At 40.7% G+C, this 24,939-nt stretch overlaps 1 protein-coding gene across 6 annotated transcripts in view; it reads right to left on the bottom strand.

The window, feature by feature from the left end:
• The window catches only part of pacs2 (phosphofurin acidic cluster sorting protein 2), a 132,471-nt gene that overhangs the window by 15,256 nt on the left and 92,276 nt on the right, over positions 1-24,939 (bottom strand). For 3 of the 6 annotated variants that reach the window (XM_015351201.2, XM_015351204.2, XM_015351205.2), the window contains exons 7-19: positions 24,777-24,857; positions 23,632-23,691; positions 20,316-20,461; positions 17,906-17,996; positions 16,297-16,374; positions 14,759-14,883; positions 12,516-12,648; positions 11,781-11,885; positions 9,029-9,135; positions 7,083-7,237; positions 6,089-6,199; positions 4,349-4,457; positions 1,651-1,683 (exon numbers count right to left, since the gene is read on the bottom strand). In XM_015351201.2, the coding sequence (XP_015206687.1) occupies positions 1,651-1,683; positions 4,349-4,457; positions 6,089-6,199; positions 7,083-7,237; positions 9,029-9,135; positions 11,781-11,885; positions 12,516-12,648; positions 14,759-14,883; positions 16,297-16,374; positions 17,906-17,996; positions 20,316-20,461; positions 23,632-23,691; positions 24,777-24,857 (1,334 nt within the window). The remainder of the gene's footprint in view (positions 1-1,650; positions 1,684-4,348; positions 4,458-6,088; positions 6,200-7,082; positions 7,238-9,028; positions 9,136-11,780; positions 11,886-12,515; positions 12,649-14,758; positions 14,884-16,296; positions 16,375-17,905; positions 17,997-20,315; positions 20,462-23,631; positions 23,692-24,776; positions 24,858-24,939) is intronic. The other 3 variants (XM_015351202.2, XM_015351203.2, XM_006632680.3) reach the window with 3 other exon arrangements.

The raw sequence follows: 24,939 nt of genomic DNA, 5'->3' as shown, positions 1-24,939 counted from the left end.
TGTATAATACATGCTACCCTTCCTAGCAGTGTTTCAATAGGACTCTCCTGGTGATTTTGACCACCAGTGTATTTAAATAAATAAAATGCAAACATGATGAAAAATCTGGCATTCACAGCACTGCCCAAGAGTTGAGAAGCAGACAAACGCCATTCACAGTGCAGGAGGAGGATAAGAGAGGATCCAGAAAGAAACACCCAGAAAGAGGACAGTACATGAAACAGCCTTTAACCTCCAGCCAGTCGTTTAACCAACACATCTACTGTACAGTGTCTGCTGTTGTCCTTCATTAAAAACAGATGTGTTCATCTATCAAAAATCTACTAAATGACAAGTAAAAAACAGTGCAGCTTTCTTTAACATTTGAGCTATTCCCACTGGAGATACTGTATGCCCAGTCCTGATCAGTGCAAATACAATCAAATACAGACAAGTGCAAATACACTTGGAGACTTACAAGTCCCTTCTGGCTTGCAGGCCATCTTAGCTCTCAAAGCATACAACCACTTTGTTGTGCCAGACTTAGAAGGTAAGTAGCCACCCAAAATGGGTACTAGATATGCAACTGAATTATGAATTCTGACTCTCCTGGCCCCCAGATTGAATCGGTCCTGCAATAGGAACCAGGTAGTGAGTTCAGTGACACAGTCTAGGTGAGAGCCAACTGTTACTGTACTGTGAAACTCTTTCAGCTCATGAGAACGAGTCACTGAGAACCTTTAAAGCCAAAATGCATTAAAGACATTTTTACACCAAACTACCTACAGTAGGCACCATAAAAATGACAGTAAAAAAGTAAAAAAAGAATAAAAAACTGTTATGATTCCGTAGCAGCTGTAACATGGGATAATTCCTTGTGGTTTTCAGTAAAGTTTGTTAAATGACTTTATCTTAATTAAATTAAATTTAATTTTATAAATTGCGTGCTTAAGTGTGAAGAGACAAGGGAGACACCTGGGAAGTGAGATAAAAATATCTTTTTTGTATTTTTGCAAACTATGCAGTCTAGTGGCTTGAAGTCGGCTTTCCACCCAAAAATATAAATGTGCTACCTGTCCTTGGTCAGTAGGATAAAAGGGCATGCATGAGGTAAACTGGCTGTGTGCACAGAACATATGAAAGGAACTAACTTTTGTCTACTCTGCAACTTAGATATGATTAATAACCATATAGGGATGTGTTGTTGTCTTCTCATTCGTTCAGAATATGTCATAGTAACTTGTTTATTTCACAGTATAAAAGATCATCTTTAGTTACTTATTTTTGAGTTAGGTGGTTACAAACCGTTCTTCCATATGCATATGAAGAGACTTCTACTACACAGTCACTTGGACTTTGTCATTTGAATGACACAACAGGCGTATTGAAACCTAGAAGGACCAATGGCTGTTGGGGATCAGAGTGTGTGAACTTTGCTTTCTTGGATTTTTTTCAAATCTTTCTATCTTAGCTTAAGTTTTGTTTAGAGTCCAAGAGCGTTCACACAAGAATCAGGTTCAGACATGAATCAACAGTCTGCAAAAGGACAAAAAATACATTACAGGCACAAGTGATGGTTAAACTGGCTGATAAAGACTGTGGAGGCAAGAACCATCCCAAACAGAGCAAATTAATGACACAATACAATGAGACTCAAGCAGACAACAGTACCTTACTGCAAAATCAAAATGAAAGCTCTTTTTCCTTGAAAGAAAACACACAAAAATAAAAATAAACAACAAGAAACACAAGTGTTATTAACACACAATAAGGACACGCAATGTGGTCTGCGTGAAAGATTTTTCCAGCACAATCCAGCTACCAACAGCACTAAAAACCCACCAAACACCATTCATACAACCCTTCATGTTGTTCCTCATGCGATGTGTAGTACTTGGCTGTTCTTTTCAAGGTACAGTAAACATATCCACCCAAAGCAGGGACCTCCACACCTGGTCCAGGAGAGCACCAATCCAATACATTTTAAAGGTCACCCTAAATCACTCTTTTCTAATGACTGGAAATGACTTGTAAATGATTGATTCAAAACATTTTGTCCAATTAAGAGAGCTCTTGCCCTTGAGGATAGAAAACGTATTCCGAATGATAAGTAAATGGGACGGCACGGTGATACAGTGGCTAGTATTGCTGCCTCATAGCGCTTCGGCCCTGGGTTCAATTCTGGATCTGGGGTACTATCTGCATGGAGTTATTCCTGTGTTTAAATTATCTCTGTGTGGTCCAGTTATCTCTAACAGTCTAAAGACATACTGTACTGGTAGTTAGGCTTCTAGAAAGATTAGCTCTGGTGTACTGTATGTGTGGGTGTGTGTTTATGTCCATGTGTGCCCTGCAATGGACTGGCATCTCGTCCAGGTTGTGCCTCGCCTTGCACCCTCTGCTTGCCAGGATAGGCTCCAACTCCTCTGTGACTCAGAATTGGTTAAAGTAGTGAAATGGATAGATGGTTAAGTAAACGTGTTTCATACCAAGTGTAGCGGCGGCTGCGCAAAATTTAAAAAGCATTTAAGGAAGAGTGACTACAGTTATCTACAACACCTGCTGGATTGGAGCTCTCCAGTAGCAGGGCTGAAGATGCCCACATTTAATTATGGTGTAGATCATGGATGGTTAACTCCAGTCCTGGCGAGATGCAGCGCACTCTAATTTTCATCCCACTTCAGACCCTAGATTACCTAACTGAATTATTTGGCTAACTAATCAAATGCTAATAGGAAAAACCTACAGATTTCGTGACCCTCGATCACTGGAGTTGTCCGTCTCAAGTAGAGATTCTTCTTTGACTCATATTTATAATAATATTTGTAATTTGGGTCATACTGTAATAATAATTCCTTACATTTAAATAGTACTTTTCATCCCAAAGGATCTCAAATTGCAATACATATGGGAGGGAACCCACTTCATCCATCACCGAAAAATGCAGTCACAGCCATTCTGCACCAGCACCCTCCATACACAGTTCATCAGATGGAGAAACAAGAACAAGAAATTACTTCACCAATGTGAAGTACTGTATGCAATCCCCTTATACAACACTGCACTAATTCACCTTCAGTGGCTTTGCCAAGTTCAATGATTGTTAGTTTTCTAATCAGAGACTGTGGCTGCTGGATTTCAACAATCAGTCTAGACCAGGTGTTTCTGAATACTGGTTCTAGTGCAAGTAATTCAGATTGAACATATTAATTCTATTACAATTACAATTAATTACATATTAATATAACATTTCACTGCTGTATTCGTTATATCTTTTTCTAAACAAATTTAGTTTCTTAAGAAGGAGGTTTTCTCTTTTTAGAGTTCTTTGCATGTATTGTGTTCCTTTTGGATTAAAAGCACTATATAAATGCAAAGAGTTATAACTGTTGGCAAACTTCTGACTTGTACACATGGCAATTAATTGTGATACATTTTTGGTGGGCATAAACATTTGTGCTGCAAAATTCTTAAGAATTCCCCAAATCTCACAAAACAAAATCAAATGTGAGGCATTTTGCTTAAACTACCATTTTAAACTGAAATTGCCTTAACCTCTGCGGTAAACTGCTTCACCCCTTGTTCTACAAAGTTTATACTGTATGTGGTGTGTTGGAGGAAGAGTGAGGCAACGGAAAACACATTTTGACATCAAAAGACATCAAAAGTACTTATGAATTGAATTAAAAAAATAAATGAGCAAAGTACATTCTGAAAACACATATTTATAAAAAACAACAGTAATAAACCTGACTTGATTTCTAATCAAGATCTGAACGCTACTGTGATTAAAAGGGTTCGACTCCCACAGTCTGCTCAGAGTGTGATCACATGTGACATGAGCATGGGTTTTGTGTTTGCCACTCTTTGGCTGCCAATTGTTTCCGTTCTATCTACATGATTTGGAATAGCCAAACTTTTTAGTTTTTTTGTTACCTTCCACATCCTGGATCACAACTACAATCCTTGAGGCCAGGAGGGAAGCACATTTTTGACCTGACCATGTTGAGCCAATAGGCTGCACATACTCCACATGTTCACGCCTGCTAGAGCCAGCTAGGCTGCAGGGGCTGGTGAATTACCAAGAACCAAGAGCACCCAGGCAAACTAATCCCACCCTTCTCCTGGCTCTCGGGGTGTTCAACCAGTTATGCACAGATGCTTGGGGAATCCTGGTCATGGTCACCACATACATTTTTAGAGTGCTAAAAAAATTGGAGTGCATAAAAACAGCTGGCTAGCACCTCAGAAAAGAAATGGATGGCTTTTACATTCTCACCTCATGAATTTTAGCCTTCAATCTGACCCTGCTCCCCAATTTGTGTTTATTTACAGGTTCTGCGGGGGAGAGAGGGCACCTAAGCCTTACCTCTTCTGTTTGTAAGTGAGCATAGCCTCCGCAATGGGCAGCTGGTGAGCTCCATTCGCACCCACCATGTACTGAGTGACCCTGAACGCCACGTCAGGACCATCCTGCACTGCAAGACAGAGAGCACGCACACATCTCACTCACCAGGCAGACTGGGGGAGAGACCACCAGCCCTGGTGCCAGAAAGCCCCAGTCCTTCAGGTTACGCAGGTCTCCTTAATTAACTGCAAAGAGCAGCTGACTCAAAGGAGTGATTGAGAGCTCAGAGAGCTGAGCTCCCCCAAACTAGAGCATCAACACACAGATAGACCTCCCAGAGAGAGTGACTCCCAGCCAACAGTACATCAGATCTTGCAAATTAATCAGCACTTTCACTTTCAAAAACTTGTTTTAAGTTTCACTTTCTACTCTTTAAGTTCCATTTACTGAATTGATTTCAAGTTCAAGTTTAGTGTCATTATACTCATATTCAGGTATATGGTATAACGAAATGCTATTTAGCTAGCTCTCAGACGATAAGTAGTACAAAAAAACAACAATACAATTGTATAATAAAAGAAAGACAGAGACAACAGGCAGTGTGCAAAATAACAAAAGGTAACAGGTAATGTGCAAAACAACATCAGATGTGCAAAAACATACATCAACAGAATGAAATAAAGGACAGAAAATTATGGGGAGTGAGCTTTTTGACATGTGAGGTAGAGGTAGATTTCAATGTGTGTTTGAGTTTTTGGTAAGAAAGAAGGCACTGTGAGGTTCAGATCGTAGGTGAGAGGCTGGGAGTTTAATAGTTTGATAGTGCGGAGATAAAAACTGTCTCTGAGTCTGGTAGTCCGGGCCCAAATGCTCCGGTACCGTTTTCCAGATGGTAGAGGGTCATACAGTCTGTAGCTGGGGTGTGTGGGGTCTTTGATAATGCTTAGAGCTTTCCTCAAGCACCATCTGTCATAAATGTCCTGGATGGATGGGAGAGCAACCCCAGTGATGGACTGGGCAGTTTTCACCACCGGCTGTAGGGCTTTGCGGTCAGCAATACTGTGATGCAACCTGTCAGTCTTCTGTCTGTAGTGCATCTGTAAAAGTTAGTGAGGATCTGGGGACATATCTTAGCCTTCTTCAACCATCTTAGGCGTCTACGGGCGTCTACCGTCTACCGTTAACCATCTACAGGCCCTGGTACGCTTTCTTGATCAGACAGGTGGCGTTGAGAGACCATGTGAGGTCCTCGGTGATATGGACGCCAAGGAATTTGAAGTTACTGACCCTTTCCACTTCAGTCCCATTGATGTGGATAGGAGCATGTCCGTTTTGCAGTTTCCTGAAATCAACAATCAGCTCCTTAGTTTTGCTGACGTTGAGGGTGAGGTTGTTGTCTTCGCACCACGTTGTAAGGAGATTGACCTTTTTTGTAGGCCCTCTCATTATGGTCTGTGATCAGACCTACAACTGTCAGGCAAACTTGATGATGGGAGTTCGTGTTTTTGTTGGAGTTGGAGATTTGCGTCTCATTTGAAAACCATTTTATTGTAAAGTTACTTGAAATCTTGTTTTATGAATGGATTTATGTGAAGTAAATATTACATTCAAATTGACTGTGTAAGACAAACATCTATTGAAATTTGAGTAGAAAACACACCATGTATAGATGAAAAAGTTGTCATGAAGCCATTCTTAACTTCATCAGAGTGAAAAAGAACAAGTGAATGCATCTCATCAACAGACCTCCATCCCTCTTACCTACGACTGGGGCCTCGGACTTGTGGAACAGATCCCTCCAGGCCGCATCCTGAAACAGGCTGTTGTAGCGGTAGTCTATGGTTCCCAGGTACTTGGACACAGGATGAGAACCTGAAAAAGGACAAAGACTGCAGAACTGCATAGTTTTGCCCTCATAAAGGCAAACAATGTGGCTCTGGTGCAGCCCTAGTTTACACACCAACAGCAAATTTCAAACCTAGAGTCTTTGATGGTAGGATTCCACTGGCTAGAAGAAAAGCATTTTTAGACTCAAAGTTTACATCATGTTTTGGGTTGGTAATTGTTCAGCTCCTCACTGCATCACAGAGGGTGTATAAACTGCTCTCCTGAGCATTAATGATCTGTTTGTAAGACCCTGATCTCACTACTCACCCAGGGGTATGACCATCAATATTATCTTCAATTGCTCTTAATATTCTAATAATTTGTAGAATTGTACCCTGCTATAAACCAATGTCTTGTGGCTGCATATATCCTAGTACATAACGATGTGTGAAATTTTGCCTTTTAAATGTTTGACTGATGCTTCTATAAACGAATACATAAATTTATGGTGTCAAAATAAGCAATAAATACGGAAAATCATAGCTCAAGGTTCTGTTTGTATGCATAAAAATATTGCAATGTATTGCAGAAGAGGTAATAAATACCAAAGATCCACTCCATTCCAATGCCAGTCTTTTTTGTTTTCACCTTCTACATTTTATAACAGGTATCCGTCAATTAAACAATGAAGCAGCTGTGCAAGCTATTTGAAGGTCCAATGATGCTTTCATGTGCCAGATAAGCTGAAAAGCCCACTGAAGAGGGATTTCGATATAGCAGTTTTATTTTCATTTCTGTACTGAACAGGAAAGTGTGGGTAATCAGTAATATTGTCATGGGTAATTTTAACTTTAATCGAAAACACATATTCATGTGTCTACCTATTCATCCACTGAGGGGAGGGCTGCTCAGAGATCTCACTACTCACCCAGGGGTATGACCAGGAACCTCATGTACCCAAGCCAGTCCGGGGTCTTGTGGGACAGGTGGTCCACAAACAGTCGCAGGATAGCACTGAGGTAATGCTGGGCTCCGGCCACAGCAATTTTGATTGGGATGGGCGTCTGAGAGTTACAGTTACAGCTAGAGGAGACAGACAGATACGGGGGTAAAGAACAGGCACTCTCAGTGAGCTGAACGGTCTCTACACACCAACCCTGTGGAAACTGCTGTCCGACAGCATTAAAACAGCATGTTCGGACACTGTTGTACTTCTAAGATGGATTCACCAGCTTGTTTTTTTTCTAGGGATGACAATATCTGACAAACTAAGGGCCTAGAAAAAGGAAATAAAACTCATCCCTGCCCTCTTTTGTAAGTCATTCATCACAAAGATTCTCATCCAATGAACATTACATTGCACAGGGACATCAGATGCAGGGCAACTAAATCTTGTAGCTCTTGGAAACTTAGGTTATCTAATGTTTAGGTTCAGGAGGCCTTATTACACCTTTTTCAAGAAAAGGTTAAGGTTTAGTAGTAGAAGCCAACAACAAATCAAAGCAATGGATTCTAACAGTAACAGACAATGAGCATTTGAGTAGAGGAGCAGAGCAGAGATTTCTATCCCCTTCCCCGGACACTTACAACAAATAATTGCTTACAACTGGTGATGAAAAGGTTGAAATAAGAGTAGGACAACTATGGTCCTGGAAAGACAGGAGACAAAGTTCTTTGCTTTAATAAACTATTAGCTCCCGTTTTAATGCTGTTCTCTACTAAGGTGCTTATCAGCTCATCGTTTTTTTAAATGTAGTAGCCTACTGTAAAATGCATGTAAAAGACATCATGTTTAAAAGACAAAATCCCTGGGTATTCATTTAGGCTGACCACGGGCCCCTCGTGAATGTTTGACTGCTGGATATTCAAATGAAGTATTTGATATTCATGGAATTTTCCTTTTGTATTAAATATTTTGTACAAAATATATTTTTGGCCCCGAAAACTTGGTCATGAGGCTGTTTTTGGTTGTGTCTAAGGTGTAAGAAGTAATAATAATAATAATTAATAATTGCTTACACTTATATACTGCTTTTCTGGACACTCCACTTAAAGTGCTTTACAGGTAATGGGGACTCTCCTCCACCACCACCAATGTGTAGCCCCCACCTGGATGATGCGACAGCATCACAACATCAGTTATTAGTGGGGAGGAGAACAGAGTGATGAAGCCAGTTCATAGATTGGGATTATTAGGAGGCCATGACTGGTAAGGGCCAGGACGCTGGGATACACCCCTACTCTGTTTGAGAAACGCCCTGGGATTTTTAATGTCCACAGAGAGTCAGGACCTCGGTTTTACGTCTCATCTGAAGGACAGCACCTATTTTACAGTATAGTGTCCCTGTCACTATACTGGGGCATTAGGACCCACATAGACAGCAGGGTGAGCGCCCCCTGCTGGCCCCACTAACACCTCTTCCAGCAGCAACCTTAGTTTTTCCCAGGAGGTCTCCCATCCAGGTACTGACCAGGCTCACACCCGCTGGCCCCACTAACACAACAACCTTAGTTTTTCCTAAGAGGTCTCCCTTCCAGGTACTGAGCAGGCTCACACCTGCTTAGCTTCAGTGGGTTGCCAGTTGTGGTTGCAGGATGATATGGCTGCTGGTACAATACAAGTAGTCAGAAAAGCATGTGTTTCAGAGCTGAGGAAAGGAGAGACTGGTGGAATAGGAGACAAACCTACTTCTAAACTTTTCTGAACTGGGCTGTGACATCTTGTATCTCTACAGTACATGACACTTACGGCATAGTATTTTTCACTCACAAGGTGCTTAAACCAGAACAGCAGCAGTCAAAAGAGCCACTGACCAGGACAATAAGACTGAGTGCAGGTGTGGGGTGGGGATCTAAAGTCACTAAGTCACTCACAATCTCTGGATGCGGGAGACAATGGTGGTAAAAGCAGCCTGGATGTCGGCATTGGAGCAGGTGCAGACGATGGGCAGCTGGTGGTTCTGCAGCATCTCCGACAGGTACTGGGGTGACAGAGGGAGAGACAGTCACATGGCCCATTCCGCTGTCAATCCAAACCCTGGTTTGTCTGTCAGTTCTCCTTTCAATGACAATCTCTGTTACCTAGCTGAAACCATGAAACTTGTAAGTAATAATGTGTCTATTCAAACAATTTAAATTTCAAAACCAGCAAACAATTGAGAACGGTCTCATTTTCAGCACGTGAAGTGTTATCTTACAGAACAATAAGTCTGAAGACTAAATGCTAATTTACATAGGAGCGATTTCAAAGCAGTTTTTACACACATCTACACCGTCACTGGAATCAACAATCTACAATGGCAGCATGACTGGTAGGCTGTCTCTCCGGAGTCTATTTTCTGTGAGGTGTGAAAATACCTAAGTGAGCAATGCAATTAAATTTTTTATTGTACCATTCCAAAATGGTGTCCCTATCGCCCACTTCCCCTAGAAATTCATCGGATGCTTGAAGCAGTGCTGGCCAGCCCAATGGCCACTCGTTTCCTTTAGCTGCTATTTGAAGCCCTGTGTCGGGGGCTTTAAAAAAAGGCAATGACTGCATGAAAAGTTTAGGCATCAAATAATCAGGAGGTGACAAATCCTGCCAGTAATTCAAGATTCAAAAATGTCAAAATCAAATATAAAACTCATTGATGAGGTAGAGAAGTACAAACAGCTCCATGCCCTCAACAGTCCTTTGTACAACGAGTTCACAGCAAAAAAGATCTGGTCAGGAATGCAATTTCATCTGCCTCCTGAGCACAGCATGAGTATTTAATAAACTATATGAGTCAAAATGAATTAAAATAACATTCACTCATTAAACACCATTATCTGTTGGTTATATGGCTTCATGTACAGTCATGCAAAAAAGAAAGTACACCCTCTTTCAATTCTTCGGTTTTATATATCAGGACCTTACCAGGTCCTAAAATTAGGTAAATCTAACCTAAGGTGACAAACAACACATAACAGATTCCACTACAGTATGTCATTATTTAACAAAAAAAAAGCCAACATGCAGAAGCCATATGAAAAACTTAGTACACCCCATGATTCAGTAGCTTTAACCACCTTTAGTAGCAATAACCTGAAGTAATCGTTTTCTGTATGAGTTTATCAGTCTCTCACATTGTTTTCGAGGAATTTTGTCCCACTCTTCTTTACTATATTGCTTCAGCTCATTGATGTTTGAGGGCATTCGTTTATGCACAGCTCTCTTAAGCTCCCGCCACAGCATATCAATGGGGTTGAGGTCTGGACCAATGAAACACCTTGATTCTTTTCTTTTTCAGCCATTCAGTTGTAGATTTGCTGGTGTCATTGGGATCATTGTCCTGTTGCATGACCCAGTTTCGTCCAAACTTTAGCTGTCGGACAGATAGCCTCACATTTGTCTCTAGAACACTTTGGTATAAAGTGGAGTTCATGGTCGACTCGCAGGCTACAAGATGCCCAGGTCCTGTGGCTGCAAAACAAGCCCAAATTATCACCCCTTCACCACCGTGCTTGACTGTTGGTAAGAGGTGTTTGTGGCGATATGCTGTGTTTGGTTTTCGCCAAACATGGCATTGTGCATAATGATCAAACATCTCCACTTTGGTCTCCTCTGTACAACGGATATTGTTCAAGAAATCCTGTGGTTTGTTCAGATGCAACTTTGCAAACCCAAGTTGTGACGGCATGTTCTTTTTGGAGAGAAGGAGCATTCTCCTGGCTACCCTTCCATGAAAGCGATACTTGTTCAGTCTTTTTGTGATCGTACTGTCATGACCTTTAATATCTAACATGTTAACCAAGGCCTGAAGATCCCTAGATGTAGCTCTTGGGTTCTTTGTGATTTCTCTGAGCATTATACGGTCTGAACTAGGGGTGAAGTTGCTGGGACGCCCACTCCTGGGAAGATTGGCAACTGTCTTGAATGTTCTCCATTTGTAAATAATCCTTCTCACTGTAGAATGATGGATTTCAGATTGTTTGGAAATGGCTTTATAGCCCTTCCCAGATTGATGAGCAGCAAAAATTGCTTCTCTGAGTTCATTGCTGATGTCTTTTCTCCTTGGTGTTAATACACACCTGAATGCTCCAAACCACCAAACTGCCAAAAGTTCTGCTTTTATAGAGGTGGTCACACTTCCTGATGATCAACTAATCAAGTGTATTTGATTAGCAGCACCTGGCTGCTAATTACCTTCTTAATTCCTATGGAAATAGTAAGGGTGTACTAAATTTTACTCACATGGTTTCTGCATTTTGGCTTACTTTTTGTTGAATAAATAATGACATACTAAAACCTGTTATGTGTTATCTGAGGCTAGATTTGTCTAATTATGGAAGATGGTGAGGACCAGACAATTGTTATTTATGCCCGGATATGTAAAATCACTGAATTGAAAGTGAAAGTGCTGATGAAAAATGACAGAAGTAGAACTAAGTCTGCTTCAGTTGTGTGACCATGGATTTTGTTGAAGCTTAAGGACATCTACATTATATACTGTAGGGTGGCTGGTTGTTCCAAGGTACTGATGTCTCCACTGACAAACAGGAAAACGAAAAGACAAGTCTGGACCACAGGACTGGATCAGTGAGTTCAATTAAGCCCAAGGTGCACCTGAAGCCCCACTCCCCCACAACAGCAGGCACTCACCTGGCCCTGCCAGTCCGACGTGTTGATGAGGATGATGTTGTCAGGCAGCTGGTCGTCAGACACAAGGATATGGTTGAGCTGGTCGTAGACAGTTTTCCGGGGGATCTGTTATGGTAAAACAAGAACAAATTATTGCCAAAATGTCATCTCTCTCTTCCTCACAGTCGAGCATTACTGCCATGTTTCCTGATGAAAGCTACAGGATAAATTTGGAAAGCCTTGCAAAGTATTTGTTTTGTGTGGTCATAAATACAGAAATTATAGAGACTTCTATAGAGTGGATCATCCACTAAAGCAGCTAACTGCAAGAGCAGATTTAGCTTTATGATTCACATGTGGCATGTTCGAACCCGAGCCCCAGTGTGACGCACTTTAAACTGCATCAGAACTGCCAGGGGTTAGGCAACACCCAGCACAGCTGTGACCCAGGTGATTTCCCAGGTGCCTGCAACCTCAAGGTGACATCAGCAAGGGACGCACTTCTCCAATCAGGGCTGAGCCTCAAGCTTGGAGCTTGGAGCTTGGAGTTTGTAAAGGGGAGGGGGGGGGGGGGGGGGGGGGGTCAGAGGAGGCTGTCTGCACTTCCTCATTCTGCTTGAGTGGGACTGGCACGGTGGATATATACACGCAGTAAATCAAAAAGTGGGAAAATAAAAAAAAGAACTAGAAATTTAACATAAAAAAATTCAGAAAATATTAGCCCTAAACACTGGCAAATAAAATATCCCCACTTACCTGCAACTGGCACCTGGTGTCTGGAGATCGCTCATTATCCAAGCTGTTGGCTCTTTCGTTCTGTTGCCTCACTGGCTGTCTCTCTTTGAGGGAAGTGCTTCTTCCTCGCCGGCCTGCCTGCTTGGCCTCCTGCCTGGAAAGACAGCAGGGAGGGAGGGAGGCTCCTTAATGGGTGACGAGCATGAAGGCGAAATTATACTGAAAAATGTTACAGCTGCCATCTCCTGCATCTCAAATTTCTGCCTGTGCTTTGTGTGGTATACTACTCAGCCAAACGTCTGGAAGCATGTTCCATATAAATGATTTACTTTTATAGGAAATAGTAATAGAAATGCCTCACTACATGGTATGTCCCATTATCCCTTTGCACTGGAAAGTAATACACTAGCCAACTAGACTTTTATCTGAATGTGCGGTCACATAGTGAAAGTTTTTGTGATTGAGCCCACAACAGACATAACCTTCAGAAGGATGTCCTCTGTTGTACTACTGAAATCAACACACTTTAATCAGACCTGGTTAATGTGCCAATTCAGAGAACTCAAAGGCTTTAGAAGCAGAAATGAACAGATTAAAAAAGCCACCAAGAATCTACAGGACCACTACCTTCAGAGTTATATCAACTGCCTTTGGCTATGGGATCCTGTATCTACTTCGGCATATGAGATTGTCCAGTTACAGACTGCAGCTATAACCACCACTAGGAGGCAGACAGACCAACTATTAGGTATATTCCTAAATTCATACACTTTTCAAATGGGTTATAGGGTACCCACAGGGATACTTTTAATGATTTTAGGGATCACACAATTATTCTTACATACAGTAGCGCCTTTCAGTCTAAAGAATTCTCAAGGCACTTCAAATAAATTACACATATAAAAATGTACAGTAACCATCTGGCCTGTGATGTCCAGAGATTTATTTTATCTCTGGAAGCAGTGTTTTCCCTCTCTTCTAGGCTCATGCGGTATACTGTTACTCTACAAAATTGTCAACTTATTATTCTGTAAAGCACTGTTGAAACTGTTGAAAAGGTCACCATAGCAAATAAAGGACTGATATGAAAAAGGGGTAAGCATTTTATTGCATTTGTAAGGAATGTTTTCTGAAGCTTTTTAAATAGCTTTGACGAATATTTACAGTACAGAAATTTGACAAAACCTTTCCACTTTTTATTCACGTTTGTGTGCACCCAAAGATGTAACTGAAAATTAATAGCATTCTGGGGTAACAATCATTGAACTGTTGTTTGTGAGAAGTTCCTGGGTGTCTTGATATATAAGTCTTATAAATTATATATTCCAAAGACCAAAAACTATTAGAGGGAGGCAGAAAGGCAGGTCTTTGTCAGAGCCACATTCTCCAGAAAGACAAGGGGAATGTCTCACTGTCCTCATATATCTGATTAACAGGAAGAAGACAATTAAGTCAGGTGATGGTAAAAAGGCAGGATGCACAGAGCCCACTGATTGCTGCTGTCTAGGAAGAGAGCAGAGCCTCTGTTATGCACCAGAGGGAGATTTCTGCAAGCTAGCTACTGACCAACCAATCTGTTAAAATATGAGTTTTGTAAAAGGCAAAAGTTTGGGAAAGTTTGCATTTGGTACAGGGTTTACTGCCTGGTGATAGGCATTGCACAGATTCAAGAAGATGTTTAGATAGAGTTCCAAAATGGTCTACTGTTCTACCGATGGTCTACAAGAGGAACTAAAGTTTTTTCTGTTTAATCTCACCATGTGAAATAAAGACAACTGCTTTTACCTTACAGCTGTGGCCTGTGTCCTTCTACTTCTGGGACCTGCGTATTAAGAGGTATCTCCTACCACACCATGTCCCTGGCAGTGGTACTCTGTAAAAAGAATACTAGCAAACTGTGCCAGGGATACCTTATGGTAGGGTGGGATTAGTCATCCAGGACTCTTTCTGCTCTGGGCAAAACAGCAACCTCTTATGACCTCTCAGATGCCTGTGGTGGCATAATAGTTATAGACAGACAGGCTGCTCTTTCAATTGGAGCTAACCCTCCTGCCAGGCACTATGGAGCTGTGCAGCATGTCATGAGGCATGATTCTGAGGGCCAGGTGGGTTGGTGGAGCTTTCTACCACTACATTACAGAAGTTGTTGATGTGAGCCGAATCCGGGGATTCCAAACTGGGAGGGTATAAAGTGAAAAATTGTTAAAAACCTGGCAATGAGACAAGTGTATGAAGGGTTGGGGCAGCGATAGGGAGTGTGGTACCTGCTGGAGGGGATGATGAGCGACTCCGTCTTGGTGATCTTGCCGCTTGGGGGAAGCTTTTCCAGGAAGGTGTCCATATTGTCCAGCTCCTGCTCTGTGGTTGGGGTGGTGGCTTCTGGCTGCTCCTGAAAAACAGCAGTCAACACACACAAGCTCATTGGCCTGTTTCATGTCTCAAGGGAACACCTTTCATTCTGCCTTCGTGCCAAATATCAAAGTACCATTCTTGATTTTCCAAAGGTTTAACACACTATTGTCATTAATGACACCAGTTTAGAGAACACCAGTGCAAGACCTACAAAACCTTATCTAAAAAACAAGCACATACATTGCTTTTCCACCACTCAAACACTTGCCCAGTCTATGTCTTGCATAAGTTCCTATGATGTATTTAAAGTGACACAGATCCTCTAAAGACTACAAATTTAGGCACAGAATGAAAGCAGCATCATAAAGAGAATCTTTTCCAAGCACTTTTGTGAATGTACAGATGCACTGTCCAATTCCAATATAGTTTTTACACTGTGTGCTAATTGCCTGTGGAAATTGTAATACAGTAGACTCGCGGCATACACAAAATATTTTTATGTGAATTCTTGCATACGCAGTCAATGACAAAAAAATCAATTAAAAGTCACATAGTGCAGGAAATTTCACAAATTCAAATCTGACACCGCATGTACCTGAGCTATGCTTTGGGAACTAGTTACCTATAGCACTCCAGTGCTCTCTTTATCATGTCACATCACCTATAATATGGCTCGTAAACTAAAAACAAGAGGAAAGGTAAGTCAAGTTTTTTAGCAAGTTAATGGGTGGGATGACTGTCACCAGCTTGGCACATATATATGACAAGAATGAACTTTCGATCTGTGCAATTAGAGACAGAGAGAAGGCTATTTGTGAGAGCAAGAGAGAGTGTTTGTTTGTGCAATTTGTTTTACAGCAGCAGTGTTGGTGTACAGAGGGACAGAAAAAAAAACATGACAACAACAATGATACACCTACATGTTTGCATAGAAAATCAAGTGTAAATTAAAAATACGGTTACATATGGCTAAGAACTTAATTCTATTGGTTTTGGAGTTGGGGAGTCGATATCTATGTTCTGATGGAAGTAATTGGAATTCATTAAACAAGGGGTGTCTATGTCAGGAACCAAATGTCCGCAACCAAAACCAAAACCCAAGTCTACTGTAATTGAAAGGAAATATATTTATAAAATAAGGATTTGTGGTATTGTTACTGTCAAAAAATAAAATATACAACAAAACAGCCAAATCATTCATAGATTTATACATAAACCTCAATTATCAAGGTTTATATATGGCTCTATGCATGACAATTTTATCAAATTAGGCACATACTCATAAAATGGATAATAATAGTTTCATTATGTATGGACTGAAGTTAATTAAACCAAGAGATTAGCTTGCTGTGTCAGAGTCTTGTCCAACTGGTGGAGGGAACAGCAGAAATAAAATGGCTTGAAATCACACAAAAAAACAATGACAACATGCATAATCATGAATACGTACAAAGGGAACGGTGTCTGAGATGTCATCAACTTGGAACTTGCCCTCTGAGCTTTTGGCTTTGTCTGGACCATCCATCTGCTGGGAGAGCACAGGGTCAGCTCAGCCCAAGGACTTTACCTCAGGATACAAGACAAGGCATCGCATTTTGCCAAGTTCACTTTACTGGCACAGATATCAGCAAGTACAGAATGATGAGGAGTGACACAACTCTCAAAACACAATGGAAAAAAAGAAGAGTTACACAAATATATAATGAGCAAAGTGGGCAACATAGATGGCAAAAAACAATTTCATACCAGCCCATTTTGAAATAGTCAATTATTTATTTCATGTCACAGCAATAGGTCTTGTACTGCACTGTACCCACATGGTGAAACTGGGACATCCAGCCAGCTCACGCATCAAGCCATTTGGCATTTGACACAATTGATTTTTGACTCAGTGCCTTACAGGAGGGTTGACACCAACTGAAGCAGTGGCATTCTCTCTGAATGTCGTACTCCCTCATGACAAATTACTAGAAGACGCATCTGGGCAGCCAATGTTCCTGCTTCTCCACCTATCAGTCAATCTGTTACCATGACAACACAAAGCAGCAGGAAATCAGTCCCACCTGTCTGTTTTTAAATCAGTACCTTGTTTCGAAAGATATTAAACACCTGATTTCCCATTCATCTCCGCTCAGTCATAGAAAGTCCTTCCCCTAGTTTTAGCTTTCGCTTTGGATTTTCCCCTGTGCTTTGTTTGTTTTTCTGGTTTAAAACTATAGAACTCTGTTCTCAAAGCAAAGGCCTATCCTGGTTTAATCACTTGCACCCTGATAAAATAAAACCTAGAAATAAAATGAGATCCATATTTTTCTCTGTTTTCTTTGAACTGAAGCCTGTTCAGATCCACACTTTAATATACAAAGTGGGAGCTATTCTTTTTTAATTTCTTGTTTGCTACCTGTACTGTAAGTCTTTCATTGGCCTTGTAGTGTGAAACACCCTCTTTAAAACTTATTGTGCAAGATTAGAGGCAGAGAACCTTTGGACATAAGCGCACACAAAAATAAATTAAACTATTCTGAAAATGACTTACAGTATTCAATTCTTTCCACTGAAATTCCTTTTCAGCTAGTTTACAAAGGACTTGAGACTGAGGGAGGTGTAACAGGAGAACACCATCTTAAAGAAACAAATGACTCCCAATTATCTGAAACCCATCTAAGTTACTTTTCAAGTTTAAGGTCTTGTTTCAGACAAGTACAACGGATATCAGCCTGGCTGCATTATTTGTGGGCTATAAGCTGGATTCCCTGAACAGACAGGTTGGCTTGAGTTTAGAAGGAAAACCTTGAATCTCTGAACTGGGATAAAGATTACAGTGCGTAGGGCTAACTGTTTAACATCAAGTAATTAAAAATGATAGAAAATGAATTGGTAATCGTGTCTTTTCTTGGCTAGCATTTCTTTAAAGTCCCCTTTTAGAAGACTGGTTTCTGGTTTAAAAAGAGCACAGCAAAGATCAAGAACATCTACCTTCACACTACATTTGCTACAAAAAATGTAGTATCTTGAAGTATCATCCTGGAGCTAAAAAACGATTGTAAATGTGACAGACTCACCGGGCTGGGCGGCTCACGGTGGCTACGACTGCTGTGGATGCTGCCGATTTCTGTCTGAGAGCTGGAGTGGGAGAGCCCTTCGAAATACGGCCTGCAACACAGGACACAGCCTTCTCACCAAAAGAACCCACCCTCTGGCTACCATGAAGAAAATGGGCCTCATGGCAGAATTCTTTTTTTCACATCTCTCAAGAGTATTCAAAGTCCCTGTGCCAGAGCACTTGGTGCTGCATGAATCACTCAGAGAAGTGCTTATGACCGTGTGTGTAAGTCCAGCATCTCAGCATCCTACAGAGAGGATTTCTGAGTGTTCGATATCTAGTGTTATAACAGGCTTCATCTCTACTCTTGGGTTCAGCTAAGCCAGTTCTGTTATCCTCTGTTATTACACATGTTCAGTGTAAGGAAACCTGGGATGTCACAGCAGTTCTGAAATTTCCAATAACCTCTCTTACTGGATTTTAAATACATTAGGGTCTCAACATTCACAAGGGTTAGGTGAAGCAAAAAGCCAAATTTAATGACTTAAGTAACTCTATGATAATTAAAGTGCTAAGGCACTGGCTTGAAGTTAATTTAAACAATATTGATAAACTAAAAGAAACAACAGGAATCACAAAAGTATGATATTCAGCTTAAATAAACAACATCCAGCCTGCATTTTCTTTTCCTACCTCCATGATTATTATGCCGCACTGTAACGAAACTGACAATAAAACTGTCAGTGAGCCTATAAAGTTGTCTTCAGTCTGTAATTCCCCCCCACACTGTTGACAAGAACTTGGGAGTGTTCCTTATAATATAAAAACAAGATCACACTGAGATGTGGATGCTGGGTAGCGAGTACTTGGGCAGGCAGCAGGGAGAAGCTCACTCAAGAGCTAGGTTGATTTGTCCCATGATCCCAGTCTGTTGTGCCACTTACAGGAAAGTTGCGGTAAACAACCTTCATTTTGGTTTCATCACATTTTGCTCTGCTGTTATTCAAGACTTTGTCGGCCTGACCGAATTGTGAATAAGCAAATTCATGAGCGTTAAACTTGCAGATGTTCAGACCCTACTGTATTTGTAAAGTTTATTACCTTTAATGCAAAAGCTTAATTACCTTATTAGTGTCTCAAAAACATCAAGTGTGTTAACTCTACAATTGAATGCTGTCCTGTCCAGAGTCTAGTCTCACCTGACATCCTGTGTTTATTGGATAGGCTTAACATTGCAGAGGTCTTATTAGAGTTCTTTGAAGATGCAAAAGCAGAACTGAATAAAAGTAGGGCATATTTAGATTTTCAGGAAGTTTTGAATACAGTTGCACAAAGACTGGATTCCTGTCACCTTCGATTTAAGAATTAAAGTATTGCATGCATTTGAATTGAGAAATGGTTTATGCATAGACAAATAGAGAGTACATGAGGGAATGGTCCACTATTAGATTAATGCAGGGGTCCGTATTAGGACCACTGCTCTTCCAGTCACGTTTTTTATTCTTTGTATTTTTTTAGTATATTTTCCAATCTCACAAATTCCTCTGGTCTGTAAAAAGTCCTAGACCATGTCTTCTGAATAAGATTCATAGCTTTTAAACTGACACAGAATGCTGTGAAAAATACCTTGCCTTGTCACAAAGGAGTTTACATCTTTGCACCTGAGATTTTGTGCACTGTACATATCTTGACATAACACTCCGAATGAATGAGAGTTTTACGTGGCCATACAAAAACTATGAATATATGATGACAAATACAGAGCCGTCACAAAAACAAGTAAAAAGACTTGTTTTATGTTGACGCATCATTTTCTTCCACAAGCCAATGTAGAGAAGCAGTAAACAGGCAGACAGAATAATAGAATATATAGTTAATAAAATTCAAATTATTATCTACAATGTCCTAGTAAAACCTCTTTCAGATTACCATGTACAAATCTGGTCACAATGTTAAAAAAAAGATATTGTTTCTTTGGAATTAGTCCATTGAAGAACAAGAACCCAGATACTTTCCTTGGTTTAAAGGAATGATCTACACTGAATGGTAAAAAAAACTAAATCTAAGTCTTGAAAAAAAAAGAGAACCACAAGGGGTTCTAATTCAAGTATTCAAAATTCTCAAAGGCATTGACAGAGCCATCTAGCGGACTTAAGAATTAACACTGAAAAAAAACACCAGAGGGCACAAGTGGAAACTACAGAAAAGTGCATTTAAAACTGCGAACAGGAGGCCCTTGGTTTCTTTCAAGAATTGGATGAATGGGTTCCTCAAATCAAGTACTAAGAGCCAAAAAGGCTAAATGGGGTGAATAGTCTTGGCTTGTTTGTAGCCTCTTGAACATACTTTCATTAGACAGCTAATAAACAGACCACACAGCAAGCTGGGGTGATGTACACATAGGCAAGTGTAGTAGCACTGCATCTCACTTGAGCTTGGGTTTGGGGGTGCTCAGCACACTGTCATCGTCATCCAGCTCTGGGCCGCTGTCGCTGGGGTTCTCAAACTCCAGACTCTCCAGGTCCTCCTCAACCTCTGGAGGGGGCTCTGCCGGGTCCTGCTCCGAATCCAGCACCTAGACAACCACGCACATGGGCACACAGGGGTAAGTGTGATATGTGCAGCTCTGCCTGCCCTGTTCCCAGCATGCACAAAGCCACTCCCTAGACCTGAGGTTTTCAACCAGTGGGGTGGGGGATGTGATACTTGTCAGGGGCACGCAAGATTACAAGACATTTTGGTGCAAACATGCAAGTAAATTGAAAAATAATAAAATAACTGCAGTGAACATGTTGCTTCAGTCGTTAACAGCAATTCATTATTCATCCACTAGTGGTGGGTATTGCAATCTGACTAATGTCCCTGGCTAAGCAGGCTACTTGCTGTCTATTCTCATTGGCAAAGGCTACAGCAGAGTTGAGACTCTGAGCATTATACCATTACAAACTTTAAAATGGACCAGAGGCTTATTGCTAAAGTTAACAACAGCGGTGAATGTGAAACTGTTGAACTATGTGACATAATCAGAGAAGACAGAGTTGCTATTGAGGAGGAATCCACAACCGACCCCATCGATGTCATTGAGCCGTCCACATAAAAGGCAGAGCTATGCTCAGAACAGAGAAACCTGGGTAAAACTAAAAGCCCTGGTGGAACAAAATGACAGAAATATGATGAAAGGTACATAAATTATGGATTCACGTATATCATACTCAATGATGAACAACGTCCACAACGTATTTTATGTTCTTAGGTACTTGCAAACCACAGCTTGAAACCTGTGAAATTAATAAGGCACTTAAACACGAAGCATCCCCCATACAAAGATAAGATGGTTGACTTTTTACGCCATAAAGAATCAGAGTTGACTAGCCAAAAACTAACAATGACAAAACAGACAACAGTGACAGCCAAAGCCCCGACTGCCTCATTTGAAGTGAGGTATTTGATTGCCAAAGCTAAAAAGCCTCATACGATTGGCAAGACTCTTATTCGCCCAGCAGCATTGGCTATTTGTCAAACTATGCACAGAAAGAAGTTAGCTAGCGATATTGAGCAGATTTCACTCTCTGATAATACGATCAGCCACCATATCATGTTCGCTGCCACCCATTGCTTGATTCACCGGGAGGCCCTTGCAGCAAAACGCTCCCATCCAGTAAAGTTAAGACTGTTTGCCATGTTGTGCAAAGAAATGGAGTCAGAACACGAATCATTAATCCTACACATGGAGGTGAGATGGTTCTCGAGAGGAAAAGTGCTTCAGCGGATATTTTCACTGCGAGATGAACTACGCATTTTTCTGCTTGATTGTGCATCTCCCTATACACAATATTTTACCGACCCGAAGTGGCTTGAACATCTTGCATACCAGTCGGACATTTTTGACAGACTTACTGTAGTACTGTTAATATGTCACTTCAGGGCCCCAATTCAAATGTATTGACAGTGACTGACTAGATCAAGGGGTTTGTGAGGAAACTGGAGCAATGGAGAACGCAGGTTGAGGAGGGAAATGTGGACATGCTCCCCACCTTGGAGGAGTTTGTAATGGAAATCGTCATCATCTGCAAGCCCTTTCCGAACATTTCAGGAAATATTTTCCTGAGCAAAAGAGTCGGGACCAGACTGGGCTCGTAACCCCTTCATTACCAATGCAGGGTGTCAGCTGTCGTCAGACCAACAGGATACCTTTCTGGAACTTTCAAGTGACCACACACTGAAAGCAGTCTTCAATTCAACCCCACTTGCGGAGTTTTGGCTGTTAGCCGAGGCAGAGTACCACAAACTGTCAAGACTTGCAATTGATGTACTTTTGCCTTTTTCCTCGACTTGGCTATGCAAAACAAAGTTTTCTGTCCTTACTTATATTAAAAACCAATGCCACAGTGGAGGATGATTTACGACTAGCAGTGTCTGGAATTAAACCATAAATCCACGTGTTGTGCCTTCAGAAACAGGCTCAACCATCACACTGAATAAAGTCAGTCGTAATGTATCCTCCTTTGAAAGTAAATTAAGGAAAGGTGCTGAAATGCATGTACGCATCCACAATGTCAGTTATATTGCGTGAGTGGGTGTGACGAGGGTGTTCGCATTGTTTTCTCAATGGGTTTTGAGTTGGGGGGCGCAAGTTCAAACTTAGACAAACGGGGGGGGGGGGCACATGTCAAAAAAGGTTGAAAACCCCTGCCCTAGATAGTTGATCACTCCACCATGTCAAAATACTGTCTGGATATCAGAGGGGAGTGACATCACTTCTTTAACTGGCTCAGTGCAGGTCTCCCCTTCTAAATTCCCCCTACACTCCTCCACAAAAAACTCAGTGACTGACTGTGAAATCCGATTCATGGCAGTAGTGTGATGCATACAGTTCTCCTAGGTCCTGAGGGATTTGATCCTAGATAATTTCAGACATACAGACATTACTCCACCACACCAAAAATACCAGTGATCTGACGCTGCAGAACTTTCACTGTCTAGGTTACTGAGCCCTGTTATATTAAGGCAAAACCTTTGTAGTTCTAAATTATTTCACAACAGGCATCATTTTATAATTTAAAATTGTGACAAGGCTGTCTCTCATTTTTCGAATTCCATTGCGGTCTTTTTCCAGTCTCCTATACAATCCATTTACTGTCCATTTCCAAAACTATGCCGATGACAATAGTTTAATTTGCAGATTTCACTTTTTTCCCAGTAATCTGCAAATAATAAGAATCATGTTTTTCCAGAAGAAAAAACATTAAAATATCGCCATCTGAAAACAGCCCTCTTATTTTCCCAAGTGCAATGAAAAGAGGCATTAAAATTTGAATATAATAAAACTTGATGAGGCATTTAATGCAATTTTAAGACTCTTATAAAAATGCATTACATCATCAGTTCCTGCTGTAAATCCGAGACAAATGCTTACAACTTTTCTTTTTCAAAATCTGACAGAACTGCCCATTTCTAAATATAAGTTTCCTATTCTTTCACTAGCTCTAGTCAAAGATTAGTAAGCTAAAACAAAATTACTTACTTTACCTGGATAATGAACACTGTGATAATTGAAGACAATCAAAGCTACAGTATCTATCTCTTGTAATTGTTTACAGATAATTGCTTAGAAGTAATTAACAGCACAAGTCAGTCTAAGAACTGCAAGCCATGTCTTAACTGATACTGGGTACCATAGATCTTGACTGATAGTATCAGGGTCACAAAATATAAGTCAATTTAAAACAACTGGACAACACGTACCTCATCAGACACTCTGAACCTCTTCAACAGAGCTACCACCCGCTGCTTAAAATTTTGTTGCTGAAAAACAAGTTTTGGTTGAATTGTATTTTTGTGTACATATACACATTGGATCACGATGCATTAATTTGGCCAGGAGACAACTTCACACACTATATCATGTACACCAGATTTGGTTTTCAGTCAGCTAACAAATTCTCTCCCCTGCATAATGAATAAACATTAAAGGGCAAGATAATAAAACAACATGCATCACTGCTTCAACCCAATTCTAAGTCTTTTTTTGTTTGAAAACAATTTAAGAACACCATAAAATCTAAAATAGTCTGAAAGTAAAAATGCAAAATGCTCCTTTCAAAGTGTTTTGGAATTACAGAACAACCTACACTGCTATGTTGTCAAAGATTATATGAATTCACTACTAGCAATCAAATGAGCTAGATAGGCAGAAGGCCTCTCATTTGTAACTTTTCTGATGTTGTAATACTTCCAGATACCACCAGATGACTCTGTTATCTAAAAAGTGATCTCAGATGAAAAGGCTGGTAGTGTTCCATGAATATCTGTTATTAAGTCTGTCTGTGGCAGGCACAACAAGCATATGGCATTTCCTCCACTGGACCACTGAGTTCTGGATTAAGCTTGAAACACAACCTAGATTGTAACCTATTAGTCTGTTCTGAGAAAATGCTGTGCATGAAAATTTTCTGGCATCTCAGCACTAGCACTGATCTCAGAGTAACAACAAACTGTAGTGGACGTTCAGCTTGGACATTTTCTGGTTTTAAAAAATGTTATTGTGTAAAACACTTTGGGATACACATACAGTACCTACTTGGCTTTGTTCAAAAAGTGCCACTACTAAATCTTGGGATAGGAGTATATAATAAAAATTCAGGTGGGTAGCTGCGTCAGCATGCGTAGGCTGCAAAGGAACAAGTAATAGGTTTATTCCATGCTGAAAAAAAGAAGAGAACACAACGTTTCGGCCGTGGAGCCTTCTTCAGGTGACTGAAGAAGGCTCCACGGCCGAAACGTTGTGTTCTCTTTCTTCTTTTTTTCAGCATGGAATAAACCTATTACTTGTTCCTCTATAATAAAAATTGTTTCATGTTCCCAGCATATTCACTCTAGCTCTCTCCTACCCTGGTGATGGAAGTGGTCCGCACGATAGATCTCCTCTGCTTCTTGGGTTTCCTCACATCATACTCATCATCATCGAGATCCTGCAAAAACACAAAATGTCTAAAGCAATTAGAAAAGCTGCACAAATTGGTAATCCAGTCACCAAATAAATTATAAAGGTGG

This window comes from Lepisosteus oculatus, chromosome 8, assembly GCF_040954835.1.
Source record: "Lepisosteus oculatus isolate fLepOcu1 chromosome 8, fLepOcu1.hap2, whole genome shotgun sequence".
Taxonomy (NCBI): Eukaryota; Metazoa; Chordata; class Actinopteri; order Semionotiformes; family Lepisosteidae; genus Lepisosteus; species Lepisosteus oculatus.
The sequence above is the reverse complement of the archived record's forward strand: the minus strand, read 5'-3'. Positions and strand labels throughout refer to the sequence as shown.